The sequence below is a fragment of the Heterodontus francisci genome, chromosome 36 (assembly GCF_036365525.1).
Source record: "Heterodontus francisci isolate sHetFra1 chromosome 36, sHetFra1.hap1, whole genome shotgun sequence".
In the NCBI taxonomy this organism is placed as follows: Eukaryota; Metazoa; Chordata; class Chondrichthyes; order Heterodontiformes; family Heterodontidae; genus Heterodontus; species Heterodontus francisci.
In genome coordinates, this window is record NC_090406.1 from 36489908 (window position 1) to 36504812 (window position 14905).

The 14905-nt window shown below is 40.8% G+C and overlaps 1 protein-coding gene across 2 annotated transcripts; it reads left to right on the forward strand.

Moving 5' to 3' along the window:
- Nucleotides 1–2184: 2184 nt before the first annotated feature.
- On the forward strand, nt 2185–14905 carry LOC137351748 (perilipin-3-like). 2 transcript variants are annotated; one of them, XM_068016537.1, is made up of 8 exons: nt 2185–2291; nt 2618–2702; nt 3675–3870; nt 5840–5922; nt 7060–7345; nt 8127–8314; nt 11777–11914; nt 13259–14905. In XM_068016537.1, the coding sequence occupies exons 2-8, from the start codon at nt 2634–2636 to the stop codon at nt 13625–13627; spliced, it is 1329 nt and encodes a 442-aa protein (XP_067872638.1). In that variant the 5' UTR covers nt 2185–2291; nt 2618–2633; the 3' UTR covers nt 13628–14905. The 2 variants fall into 2 exon arrangements, with proteins under 2 accessions (XP_067872638.1, XP_067872639.1); XM_068016538.1 differs by having other exon boundaries at nt 13262–14905.

Here is a 14905-nt window from a genome sequence, read left to right on the forward strand (position 1 = left end):
TGAGAAGACCTCTCCTGTCTGCTCCCATCTCTTTCTCACAAGCCTCTGGACCCGCTGAGGACACATGAACTTCAAGAGGGAAAAGTCTCCTACATCGAACAAGGTTTAAGAAGAATACTGGGTCCCAAGACCTACCTACAATCAAGGACTCTACAGCAAGCTCAAAGAACAGTAACCAAAACCATCTTTAGATATTGCCTCAAACTTTTCCACTTTATTTCTTCTGCTCTTTTCTGTCTCTATCTGCATGTGTGTATCGTGTACGCATGCTAGTGTGGATGCGTCATGTATCCGTAGGCGTTAACCAAATTAGAGTTGAAGTTTAATAAAGTTCAACCTTTTATCTTTAAACCTACAAAAACCTGTTTGGTTAGTTTTGTTGCCTTATAATTGGAAGTTAGTGAACAAAGATTCACTAAGGGGGAGCTAAAAAAAAAAGGCGTGTTTAAAATTAAACCCTGTTACAGTAAGACCAGGTGTAGGCTGAAAGGGAACCCTAGACCCCTTTCTCACCTGGTCATAACACAGTTAATTCAGCATTTCTGTCAATCGTGAAATCACAATCATGATGAGGGATAGGAGCACATGCAATAGTGAACCATTTTTCTGTATGAAGAATGCATTATAGCTCATATTTACACATATCTGTTCTAAGATAGCAGTTTACAAATTAAGATGACATATCTAGGGTTAGATTTACTGGACCCTGTAAAGTTGGACCTGAGGTCCCTACACTTTAGTTCACTTTCAACATATCTGCAACCATTCCAGGAGAAATTGTATTTACCTTGAAAGGTCGAGTTACTATCGGCTCCAAAATTCACCAAATAAAATCTGAAAAATCACAATTTCATGAAGATGCCACCAGGTCCCCACAGAAGATAAATGTTACCCCATCAGCATTCACATTTCCAATTCTAAATCCATCAATATGATAAACTGCAACTTCTAAGGTACAATTTTTTATCATCAATAACTATTGGTATACCTATACCTACAAGTCTGGGTCCCATTGCATTTTTAGTCAGACTCCATGTTTCCACAAGTCATAAGCTGTTTTTGGTCTGTCAGCTTTTGTCACTTTTCTAGATTGACTTTTCTGTGCCGCTGAATCCTGTTCTGCTTTACCAGTTTTTCACACTTCCCTTTCACCTGCCTATTAATCGCATAAGAAATAGGAACAGAAGTAGGCCATATGGCCCCTCGAACCTACGCCACCATTCAATAAGATCATGGCTGATCTACCGCAACTCCTCTTTCCTACAGTATCCCATATCCTACACTCTATTTCCCCCATTCTTATAGCTGTTCACACACTCTCTATGTCTTTTATGTTCAACCATCTCCTGTTTTCCACAAGTATTTTATAGGTCATTCTATCATTTTTCACGTGTGTGTATTTTCCCCATTCCCTTCCCCTTGTTCTGTTCCTTTTTAAAATACTATTTATTTGTAAAATTTTCTAGTTCTGACAAGAGTTCACAGTCTTAAAACAACTAGTTTATTCCATTCACAAATGCTGCCTCTGTGTTTCCAGCATTTTGTGTTCTTGTTTCAGATTTCCAGCATCTGCAGTATTTTGCATTTAGGTAGTTAAAAAGCAAAAAGGACTAAAATATGAAATAAAAGCAAAATACTGCGGATGCTGGAAATCTGAAACAAAAACAAGAAATGCTGGAATCACTCAGCAGGTCTGGCGGCATCTGTGGAAAGAGAAGCAGAGTTAACGTTTCGGGTCAGTGACCCTTCTTCGGAATATGAAAGTTCTTCATTCAGAGTGGTCAACAGACTCCCACTGCAGCCAAATACCCTGGAATCATTCCAGATCCAATTGGATCATGCAACGGGGAAACAAGGGGAAACTCAATGGGTGAACTAAGATGAGTCAAATGGTCTTCCTCCTCTATAATTATCTTGTGACTGTGTACTTGTTCTGAGGTTAGCTGATAAAAGTATTACTGCTTTGTTACACTGCAGTCTTTTGTGTACCTTTCTCATCTATCAAACTCTTCCCGGGTAACATGAAGTCACTCCCCCGCAGTCTTGTCAAATTGAGTCTCGGTTCAACCCTTGACATGATTGACATGAACCATACTCCGCCTCTGAAGTCCTTGATTGGTCCGTGTCTCATTCAATTTCATTCTTTCAATATTGATTGCTTAGATCCTTTGTCAATCAGTTAGTGTGCCGCACCCAGATAATGTTATTAAAGGGTTTTAAATCCATTGCCCCGGAGCAGGAACTCAGTTGTAGAGGGCGTGAAGAGTAGTGTAAGTTACTGAGACAAGTTGGTAAGTTTAGAAACTTTTTGCCTGTTTCCAAAAGTTTTAATTATTTTGTTTTGTAGGTTTCACTTGCGATTTTGTTCGAGAGTGTTCAAAGTAACTTTTACTGTTATAAGAACCTTCATTTCTGGTGTATTTTGTCACAGGCAGACTTTTAAACTTTTGATGGGATTCCACCCAACTTGAGTTAATAAATTCGTTAATGTAAAAGTTTTCTGATTCTACCCCAGTCGCTATCTTCACTAAGTTAAAAGTGATTTTTTTCCCCCCGGCACTATCCCACTCTCGGCAGTTACCGGATAGCTGACTTAATCCCAATTTATCTCCACCAGACTTTTCCGATTTGTCATGGCGTCAGAAGTGGCCGAAAACGTTGAAGTCTCCAACCTAACTGAGCACCAGGAGAGCGGAGAACAGGTACTTTACCCACTAGCTGTGGAAGAAAGTGTGTCTGTATTTCTAACTTTGACCTAGTAACCTGTAGACGGTTAACTAAGGGTGACTGGAGAAATCTTCTTGAGTAAGATAATGATTCATTAGCACGAGTTGGGGATCAGCAGTCCCGGAACTGCTTTCTGCTCCAGTTGAAAATGTAACTCACTTACTGACTCAAAGCATTCGCTGTTGTGACATTTGACCTATTTTGCAATAAACTAACTTTCATTGACTTGGATTATAAAGCTATACCATTCGAGTGTAGCTAAAAGACCATCTAGTGCAACCAGAAAACGGTTAAAATTAAGGGTAGAAGCTGCAAATTTAGAATCTAGCGTTCATTCCAAACGGGCCCTCTTTCTTCCCCCTCCTTTTCTCTTCACCGAAGCACTTGACACTTTCCCTATTCCCAAAGACTTGCAGATGTTGTTTGTCCTCTTTATTTAGTGCTATGTTTATTCCGTTGAGGCCAAAACATTGCATTTACAAAGGATATTGTTTATAAGGATCTTAAATGCTTCTAAATAGACATGTGGATCAAGGTGTGGTCTAAGGCCTAGACTAGTTGGACTGAATGGCCTATGTCCATGTTGTAATTTCTATTGCCTGGTCTACCAAGAAATAAGATCAATATCCAAGTGGTTACTATATATTACTGGCTACTTTTGATCTACAACTGTGCTGTAAAGTTATTCCACTGGAAACTCAACTTTCTCTACCCCTTAAGTTGAGATCCCCATGCTAAATATACAAATTAATGTAAAACAATCCTTGCATACACATATTTAGGATGGTTGCTCAATCTTGTGGCATAAGTATTTCCCTACACTTGATTGCTATAAAAATCCAACTGTTCTCAATGGAACTGCACAGAGGGGTGCTCTCTCTGTCCCTTGAGTCATTGAAATGAATTACTGTGCAATGATCGGGTAATTCCATGATTTTGTGTTTCAGAATGTGGTGAACAGGGTGACTAGCCTGCCTCTTGTGAGCTCAGCCTATGACATGGTATCAGCTGTATACAACAGCACCAAGGAGAACCACCCATATGTGAAATCTGTTTGTGATGTTGCTGAGCAGGGAGTGAAGACCATCTCTGCTGTGGCTGTCAGTGGTGCCAAACCAATTATAGACAAACTGGAGCCTCAAAGTAAGATTGGAGTATCCTTCAGCTTATTTGGATTTAAAGGCTAAACTTTGCCTTAACAGTAACTGTACATTGAGTAAGATAATTGGATATGCTGCTTTAGGACCCCCTGGACATATTGGAAATAATAGCTTGTTCAAGCCTGTTTATTGGGCTGATGAAAAGTTAAGCTTGGTACCCAGCAATAATTTGAGAAAATTCTCTCAAATGCAAATTATATTCTCGTATTAAGTGATTCAATACCTGGTTTAGAGATTTTAAAAACAAATAGTTGCCTAATATGATTGTTAGAAATTTCTAACAATTGCATGGCTCTACCCAAGTAAAAGAATAAGCATTCAAGTGTGAATTCCACCCGACTGAGGTCTAAAGTCTATCTGTGCCCTGAAGTAATTTTAAACTTTTATTTCTATCTGCCCTTCTGGAAGTCCCTGACTTATGAAGTAGTCAGGATTGTCACTGTTTCAGATGAAACATCAAAACCTAAGGACTCAGGCTGCACCCCTGACTACCCCCAAACTCAGGTGGCTGTAAAAGATGCTTTTTGTTTCTGTAAAAGAACAGGGAGTTCTCTTGTCTCATAGTTATCCCTAAACTAACAGCACAGATTTAGTCACTGTTGGGACTTTGTATAGCTTTGCTATATTACAAGTAACTACTTTTGTTTTTCTGCCAAGAATACTTAAGTCACTTGTCATGTTGTCTACTGCTCCAGTAAACACTTCACTTAACTTTTTTTTTTTCTATTTTTTTAATGAAGCAATAATTATTTTGGTTGAGGGTTCTGTGGAAGGTGCAGATCACCAGATTTGTGTATTGGGTGAGGCCACGGAGGGATTTGAAAACTGGTATTAGAATTTTAAAATCAAGATGTTGCTTGACTGGATGCTAGTGTAGGTCAGTGAGCACAGGGGTGATAGGGGAATGGGACTTGGTTTGAGTTAAGACACTGACAGCAGAATTTTGGAGGGTAGAAGGTTGGAGACCAGCCAGGAGTACATTGCAACAGTCAAGTCTAGAGGTAACAAAGGTGTGCATGAGGGTTCAGCAGCGTATGAGCTGAGATACGGGTGAAATTGGGTGATGTTATAGGTGGTCTTTGTGATGGCATGAACATGAGGTCAGAAGAACATCTCTGGGTCAAATGTGACACCAAGGTTGCGAACAGACTGGTTTAATCTCAAACTGTTGTAAGGAGGAAGATTGGAGTCAGTAGCTAGGGAACAGAGTTTAGAATAGGGACCAAGCCAATAGCTTTAGTCCTTCCAATATTTAATTGGAAAAATTCTGTTCATCCAGTACTGGAAGTTAAGTAAGCAGTCTAATAATTTAGCAACAGTGGAGAAGTTGTGGTGGTGAAATAGAGCTGGGTGGCATCATTGTACACATGAACACATTTGTTTGGATGATGTCACCTAAGGGGCAGCATGTAGGTGAGAAATGGGGCCAAGGATAGAACCTGAGATAATGGTGCGAGTAGGAAGAGAAACCATTGCAACTAGATTAACATTCAAAGGTATCTTGTGCACTTTCAAAGCTATCCAAGCTCAACAGAAAATTGTCGTGTAGCTCTTGGCTGTGGTGCACTTGGGAATAAAATTGCAGCCCGGACACACTCTCTAGTTTGGCTACTGCTTTGTATCTGTCATTGCAGCCATATTTGAATAGTGTGACATGCACCAAAGCAACAGCACTGGAGTCATTGCTGTAATTGTGGGTATTTACTATTGTATGGGTCAGTACAGTATTAAAATGTACATATACTATCCAACAAAGTAACAGTTCATGACCATGATTTTGTTTTATATTTTAAAACTAATATGTAAAATAAGGACAGACTCCCAGGTTCAGTCCTTCAATAACACTTATTTGGTAGCTTAAGTTAAATCTAGAATCAGCCAGATGAATCATCTGGCTCAATGTGGGCATTTTAGATTTGTTTGTCTCTAAGCAAAAGTTCTTCTGTACTCAGTTTCAGCAGCTAACGAATATGCCTGTATAGGCTTGAATAAACTGGAAGAGAAGCTTCCAATTCTCCAACAGACCACACCCCAGGTAAGGAAATCATCTACAAAATGACCCTGCAGGTGGATTGTGTACCATGGTTATAGGAACCTCCAATCCACTGAACTCTTTTTTTTTTTTTTTACTATCGTGCTTGGTGAAACAAAGAACTTTGAAGTTCTATTTCCACTTGAAATATCTGCTTGGATGGCGTCTCAACTTGTGAATGCTAAGATGCCTGACTACTAAGTGTAATGTCCATATTTTGTATGACTCTCTACCAAGGTATATTAAAGCCCTGCCTTTTAATTTCCATGTGCCCATTGCCAATTTCATGTAGTCTATTAGTTGCTATGGTCAAATGTCCCAGAAATTGGTTTATTCTGTACAAATTAAAATATTTGACTAGGAATAAATGAATGACTTTCACTAAGTTCATGTGTGTGTAAGACCTCTAATTGCACAAATCCATCCAGAGTAAGTCGGAGGCTGGGAATTCTATGGCAAGTAACCCACCTCCTGACTCCCCAAAGCCTGTCCTCCATTTACAAAGCGCACGTCAAGAGTGTGATGAATACTCTCCACTTGCCTGGAGGAGTGCGGTGCCAACAACAAAGTGCAACATCGTCCAGGACAAAGCAGTCTGCTTGATCGGCACCCCATCCACCACCTTAAACAGTCCCTCATTCCACCACCACATCATGGCAGCAGTGTGTTCCATAGACCAGATACATTGCAGGAACTCGCCATGCCTCCTTCAACACTTTCTAAACCTACTACCTCTTCCACCTAAAGGACAAGGGCAGCTGATGTGTGAGAACACGACCATCTGCAAGTTCCCCTCCAAGTCACACACCATCCTGACTTGGAAATATATCTCTTTCTTCACTCACTAGATCAAAATCTGTATCTGCACCAGATGGACTGCAACAGTTCAAGATGGCAGCTCACCACCTTCAGGACAATTTGAATGGGCAACAAATGTTGTCATTCAGTGCCCACATCCTACGAAATAAAACAAACTTCACCAGTTACAACTGCGCACACTTGTGAAATTGCCCTCTGTGTGGATTAGGGAGCTGGACAATGAAAACCTGAATTTTCATCTAGAACTGAATGTTTGCAGACTCTTCAAAGACTGGTCACACTAGTGCAGAGTTTATGTATTAATTTTTTTTTTTAATGCAGGTTGTTGCTGATACCAGAGAGCTGGTTTCATCCACAATAACAGGAGCCAAAGATGCAGTCTCCAACACTGTGACCGGAGCTAAAAATACCGTGACTGGTGTAGTGGACATGGCCAAGGGGGCAGTCCATGGTGGCATTGAAAAGACCAAGACTGTGATGGTTGAAGGAGTTAACACTGTCGTTTCATCCAGAGTAGGCCAGATGGTGACTACTGGTGTGGACAGTGCACTCAATAAATCTGAAGAGCTGGTTGATCATTATCTTCCTATGACTGAGGAGGAACTGGGTAAGTAAGAAATTACATATTTTCCTACCTCTACTTTTCTAGGATGCTTTTGTATCTGTTTCAGTGGTCCTAAAAATCCTAATTTTACCTGAGCGGTCAAGTTGGGTCTTGTACATATCAGTGATCGCTCTCTACTATCAACATTGAGCATGTGCACCCTCTGAATTTTAAAGATGGGTTCTGCAGGCTTGTGCTCTTGAGAAGTACGAAGTTTCTTCAGAAGTGCAGAATATTGTTTATAGGTACTGCTAACTTTTTAAACTAAAAGCATCAAATTGCTTGTTGGCATTTAGTGTCATTAACAATTCACTTCCTGCTTTTCCCCCTCCCATGGTTTTAGTCAAATAGGTTTAATAGCTGAACGATCCCAAAGTAAAATGGCTTCTGTAAAGGTCACAATTGCATTTCACCACTGTGAATGCTTGGAAGGGGAACTTCCTATTACTCCAAAACGAGTGCTTGCTTTGTCTCTAGTCCTCACACTTCCCAATGTACTTGTTGCCAGGAGCACAATCCTCCTGTATAGGAAGCTTGAGAAAGCATTAGTGCTAAGCAGCTCCCACAGTGGACCGACTGATCTGTCTTCAGTTAGAAGTTAAAACTATTCTAAAGTTGTCATTTAAATGCAAGTTTGACTAAGTACATTCCATTTTATGCAAACAGTTTGATTTAAAAATCTTGATCAATTTCCTTGCACTCAAATCTAAACAGTAATGTGCATCACCAAACATGTAAAGCCTGTATAGACTAATAGCCTTGATTGTAAACCCTCTTGTTTCAGCTAAATTGGCCACTTCTGTTGAAGGCTTTGAAGTGGCCCCAGCACACGAGCAGAGTTACTATGTGCGCTTGGGATCGTTGTCTTCAAAGATTCGACATAGAGCATACCAGCACTCCACATCCAAGTTGCAGAAGGCTAGGCAAAGCAGCCAAGACATCATGGCTCAGCTTCACAAAACAATGGATCTGGTAAGGATAAACACTGTTGCTGGGTGACTTTTTGGACATGGGCTGTATTCTATTCCTTGTCTCCAAGAATCCACCCTCAAATCAAGTGATGTGTAGCTCCAATACATCTTGATGAGCAAACTTGCTTTCTTGTTTTTACACTACACTACACTAGATATCTCAAGTTCAGTATGACCAACCATTTCTATCAGCAGACATTGTGCTCCCCCTTTTTACATGCCCAATAAATGATGGCTGACTAAGGCTCAGGAAAGGATCCTTCCTGTACACCACCTGGCAGGAATGTGCTCATCTTGCAATTTGACACCAGCTTTGAATCAGTGATTTTAATTCACTAGCCAGTTGAATAAAGTTTGCAATAGACTTTCTTCACTGGGCAGTGCAGTGGTTAGCAATGCAGCCTCACAGCTCCAGTGACCCGGGTTCAGTTCTGGGTACTGCCTGTGCGGAGTTTACAAGTTCTCCCTGTGACTGCGTGGGTTTTCTCCCACAGCCAAAGACTTGCTGGTTGATCGGTAAATTGGTCATTGTAAATTGCCCTTAAGGTAGGTGGTGGGGATGTGGTAGGGAATATGGGATTAATGTAGAATTGGTATAAATGGGTGGTTGATGGTTGGCACAGACTCTGGCCAAAGGGCCTGTTTCAGTGCTTTATCTCTCTGACCATCTATCAACTTTAAACCAAGGTTTACTTACATTACAATTGTCTAACCTAGTCTAAAATTGGACTTGGCTGCCAATAGTAAGAAACTGGCCACTGAATTGTTGATCGACAAGTGCTCCAGTTGATGGCCCTGTTGCCATTCAATGTCTTGCGCCTCTGGCTCTGGCCTATCCTTTGATCTGTAGCTTGGGTGCATATCAGCACTCCACATCCAAGATGCAGCAGGCCAGGCAAAATAGTCAAAACCTGTCTCTGCTTCACAACACAATAGATTTGCTAAGAATGCACACTTGCCAGATGCTGCTGAGTAGCATTGAACCACTATTTGAAATGGGCAGGATTCGATTTATGAGAAACATTTTTCACATCCAAACCCAATTCACCTTTTGAGCAGGCTATTTATATGCACTGGATATTTTTCTGATTCAGTGTCACTGGCCACTCTTGAGCAGATGTTGTGTCCCTCACAAAAGTGTAATAATCTGTTCTAATGAAAAGTCATTGACCTGAAATATTAACTCCTCCACATGCTGTCAGACCTAATGAGTTTTTCTAGCATCTGCATTATTTTGCTCTTTTATAACAGCACCCGAGTTACTGGCATGGAATGTGCTGACAGATGATTCTCTTGATGTAAACTTTTTAATAAACAAATAACTGATTTTTCTACATAAGGTAGACAAACCTAAAATACACTTTTTTTACACTTGGGTGTCACTGTTCACAATCTAGCCTTTGTTTTTTTTTCTCCCCTCTTGTGGGAGGGAAGGGGCACTAACATTTTGTTCTGGTGTTCTGCTCAATGTCACTGCACTGGTGAGAGAAAACTGGAGCCTAGCTCCTTTTTGGACTAGCACTGATGCATGGATCACTTTCTGCTGTTTGAGACTGAAACTAGCCTCCATAATTATGCAAGAAGTTTCTGACCACTGAACAGTTGGTGAGGACTCGCTGTTGCTGTTCACATCATTTTTCAAAGTCTCTAATAGCTCAAACAAAGCCCTGACCACAGACTGGGGCATGTGCTTCAATTGCTGTTCAAGTGGTTTGGGACCACCTGCAGCTATTTTTATCTCTTGCATTTGGAATAATTCATCAATATTCAATGTAGGCCTTCAATGAAGGATGCTGCAAATTTCTGCAGTGACTACCAAGTAGCACTTCAGAGATCCATTTGTGTAGGTTTTTTAAAAATTCACTGCTCTACAGTCCAAAAACTAATTGCTTCACCATTTGGCAGCCATGCCTTCAGCTTAAGCCCTAAGCTTTGAAATCCTTTTTTTTTTCCTCTGCCCGTCCCCAGCAAGATATTCTCTTAATCTCGGTCAAAAAAGGTAAGTTTTAACATTCCTTGGGATATTTACTACATTTGAAGGCACTAAGTTCTAGCATTTTATTTCATTAAATCAGTGATGGGCAAGATCTGTATTTGGTATAGACCAATATTAGTTGCTCCAAATCTATAGACTTGATATATCAAAGAACTTCAATTTTCTGCCTGAGGTGAACTTTGCCCTAAACTTCTGTTTAAATGTGTCAAATTAGCTCATTCTAAAGTGGGTACCCTCTAGTCGTTGAATGCCTTGCATTACTTGGGTCCCTAAATCTGATTTTTTTTTTTTTTAAATTAACACCTCTAGTTAATAGGGCTTTAGAATCTTTCCATGATATCAATTAATTTTTCATTAACAATGAAAGATTTCAAAGCAGAATATTGTCTCCACTAAATATTCCATTTATGAACTCCCCACCCCCCCCCCCCACACACACACACGCCCAGGCTTTGTCTAGGAATTTGAGCTATCCATTCCAAACTCAGTAGGATATTTATGTTGCACTGAATGTAGTTTGTGTTCTCCAGCTCTAGTCAACCAGAAACATTGAACTCCATTTTTCTCTGCAGATGCTGGCTGGCCTGATTTATTTCCAGCCTACTCTTCTTTTTTTATTTCTGATTGCCTCTAAATGGGCTGCACTCAAATTCTAACTAACAATAGGGTAAATCTTCCCAGCCAGTGAGGGGAGTGGGGTCAGTGAGCTGCATCAGGATGGCTGCCAGCCAGCTTCTGTTCAGTAGATAGCCAATTCAAATTTAAGGCCAAAATTTGAGGTTTTCTCAAGCTCACTGGTATTTTGCTGGTGACTGAGCAGCCCCCTACTATATGGGGGGGGGGGGGGGGGGGGGTGCTGCCAGCTCAATGGAGGAAGGCTGTTGGGTGGGGGTGGGGGGGTCCCATTGGAGTCAGAGGGGCCTATCCACAACAATGGCCACATCCATGGCCCAAATTCTGCTGCTGGAGAAGTTCCCTCTGTTCCAAGGGGCCTACCTGCTTGGCCCCTCTGAATTTTCAGTACAATTTCATGCCTCTGCACTTTTTTTTTTTTTTTGTTTGTTTTCTAAGGCACCCTCTGTCTTCAACCTGCCTCAGCAGTGCCCACATGTCTTAGTGGGGCTGCTGGTCCTGTGATTGGGCTGGCAGCATCAGGAGCCCAGCCACTATCCTCGATATGACCATGAGTACTGAGGCTGCCTCGGGGTGGGGGGGGGGGGAAAACTCTCCAAGTCTGGCTCCCAGCAAGTGTGGGCTTGTGGGCGGTGGGGTTCCCATTTGGTCCTGAAGCCCATAGGAAAATCCTGCTCAATATTTAAGTTTTTAAATATTGGCTGAAGCATTTTAATGAATCACTTGCACTTTAAAGCTGAAGTGGGTTATGGAGAGACTGTGTACCAGGAGCTGCTGGTCTTCGGTGAGTTCAATTTTCAGCATTTTATGAGCCACTATATATATATTTTGCAGATTGAATTGGCGAAGAAAGGAGTAGATTCAGCAAATCAGAAGCTGCATGATGTTCAAGAGAAATTGCATCAGACTTGGATTGACTGGCTGAAGAAACAACCAGAAGGTCAAGTGGAGGAAGGGGCTCCAAAACCAGAGGCAAAAACTTATTTCTTTTTTAACTCTGCTCAGTGAGCGGTGGTGGGGGAATGCAGCTATTGAACAGAGCGTTACTGCCAAGGAAGGGAAACTAACCCAGGCATATTTTTATTCAAATAGCCAACATTTACATTTCTTATTTCCTGCAGTTTAATAAGATAAATCTGCAAAGCAATTAAAATTTAAATTTGTATTCTACCTGGCTAGCTCAGACAAAGTGACACTGACAACTGCCATTGTGACTCTCATTAATGGATAGGTATTCAGTCCCTCTAAGTGTTCTCCTGAAGTGGAATATGGTAGCAAAACTTTTTACTTTTTTAGATATTTCTCCTGCTATGCTAGTAGTATAATTGGGTTATACTGTCACTAGTATCACTGATTTTGTGAATGGGATATTAGACTAATGCATTACTTTTTTTTTTTAAACTTCCAATTTCTTCCCTCCTGAAGATACTGACTCTTGTCTCAGCCAGCCCAAAGTGGCCATTTGTGCTTGGACAAACCAGTCAGTGGGCTCTTTGATCTAATGGAGGGCATTGTAGCTGAGCCTGAACAATGTGATTTTAAATTCTGGAACTGGCAAGACTATTGACAATCCTTGGATGCCTTGATGTGGTTGTGGACTGTTTTCTGAACCACTGCAGTCCTTGTTGATTAGGAATTCCAGAATGATGAGACTTGAGATGTTCACCTGACATTACTCTTGCCTCCCCCCTCAACCAGCAAAAACAGACATTCTGCCAGAATAAGCTTGATAAAATGCTGCAATCTACTGGGAATGGATATTAATCCAATGGCAGGAAGTACATAAAGTTAGCTAATCGATCCTGGAAGACATTGACTTTTATTGGCTGCCTGATTTGCATATTCTCCAATCACTTCTACTTTTTTGATGGTAGAGGTGGGCCAATCTTGGCTTCTTACAGCAGAGTGCTTATGGCTGGTCCCGTTTAGTCATTGTTGATTTTTTTTTTTATAGGAGAATGTATCAATGATATGGCCAAGCTTTATCTTTTGAGGTGGTTGTTCCCTGCCACTTGTATAGCATGATTGTTACCTGCCTCTTGTCAGCCAAAGCCTCCCTATTTCAGCAGAGATAACTGGATGGTGATCATGAGCTGGAACACCAGCTTTTCTTCCAGTTCTCATTCCACTAACAGCACAGGCCAGTAATCTAACTAGGCAACTTTGTAATGTGACTTCACCATACAAGATTGTATTGTATCCAATATAAATCTTGTGCTGTGCTGTGACGTGACCATTTTACTCAAAGTTCAAAACTCCTTGGATGGTTCTGAAACCATCCCAAGTGACCAAGTTCTAATTGTCTTTGTTTTGCAGCAGCTGGAATCCCAAACCCTAACCATGGCTCGCAGTCTCACCCAGCAACTGCAGACTACCTGCCGGACTGTGGTTTCAAATGTGCACGGCCTCCCTCAGCACATTCAAGACAAAGTACAACAGATCCGCAAAACAGCAGAGACCATTCACACCTCTTTCTCCTCTGTGCATTCCTTCGGTGATCTCTCTGGGCAGCTCCTGGCACAAAGCAGAGAGAAAATGCTGAAGATTCGGGAGTCCATGGATGGGGTGATGGACTATGTACTTCACAACACTCCCCTTAACTGGATGGTGGGTCCTTTTGCCCCACAACTGACTGAGCACCCTCAGTCAGAGGAGATGCTTGAGTTGGATAAAGTTCAAGAATAGATGTATGCTGCCTGTAACTATATACTGTGAATAGTTAGTCCAAAGGGTCAAACTTGTATTAGATTTAGTATTTGGACTTTGATTTGACTTTGCTGTTTTAACTAAATTGTACTCCTAGGTTTTTCTGTCCTCTATATAACTGCCTTCCTTAAATGACATCTTGTGTCTGAAGTCTCTAATAACATATCTAATTAATTGGAGAATCCCATCAGGACAATGCAAGCAATTTATAATTCACTTTCCCTACTGGAAGTGAGATGGGTCTGTCAAATATCCATTACACTGATCCAAAAGAGAAAAATCTAGCATCTGTGGAGTGTTGATGTTGGACTTTTTTTCATAAGAAAAATTCTTATGTATCTGAATCATGAAAAGTGGAATTCAAGTTGGAATCCACTTGGAATAAGACCTTACAGACAAAAGGTCTTTTTCCACAGATGTTGCCTGACTTGTTTCCAGCATCTGTTGTTTCAATTCTACAATGCTGTGCTGTAAATTCAGTGCTGCTGAGCTCTAAAGTTACAAGTTCAGTTGCTATAATTCAGGACTTGATTCTTCTGCAACATGTGCCAACTTGTATTCTGCCCAATAATAAAATTGTAATCCAGTCCTGGAGCTGAGTAAGAATGGACAATGTTAATCTAGACTGACTCCTTGGAACACAGTAGGTTATCTGTAGCCTCAGCATATATAAGGTTCAGAACCAGGTTAAATTGTTCGCATAGAGAGGCAGCAACATAATTAGCTCTTTTTTGGTTGCAACAAATCACTTGGCTTAGTTGTTAATTAATCTCTAGCACTTTCAGTACACTGATTTGATCAGGGCATAAACTATGGTTGGATAGGAGATTTTCATAAGGGTGTTGCTTTTTTTTTTTGTTTTGCAGTGTTCAAAATACTTCAACTAGTCCTGTCACTTTTTGAGCTGGTCCAATTCTTTCTCATATATTGGAGTAGCATCGTGTCACTTTTCTTTCAGGTTTTCATCTCATCTGAACCTATCCAAAAGTGAAATGGAGAGGTTACATTGGTTGGTAGGTAGAATGACATGCCATGTTGCCAAGGGTAAAGTGGGGCAATGAATCACCAGCAATTGTGTTTTTAAAATACACTTAACTTCCAACTGCACAGAAACTTAGATTTAATATTTTCCCACACACCGTGCAGGAGTGTTACCAATCTGAAATTGGCACAAAGAACTATGTTCTAGATTTTATAATGGTGTAGAATTGGTAGTCATTGGCTGTATGATTTTTCAATAAAATATAATTCAATCTC

Bases quoted from the DNA above. Each gene is read 5' to 3' on its own strand.
- LOC137351748 (XM_068016537.1), top strand. From the start codon at position 2,634: ATGGCGTCAGAAGTGGCCGAAAACGTTGAAGTCTCCAACCTAACTGAG. The intron at 3,871-5,839 runs GTAAGATTGGAG...TTCTGTACTCAG, and splicing joins AGACAAACTGGAGCCTCAAA to TTTCAGCAGCTAACGAATAT. The intron at 11,915-13,258 runs GCAAAAACTTAT...TTTGTTTTGCAG, and splicing joins AAGGGGCTCCAAAACCAGAG to CAGCTGGAATCCCAAACCCT.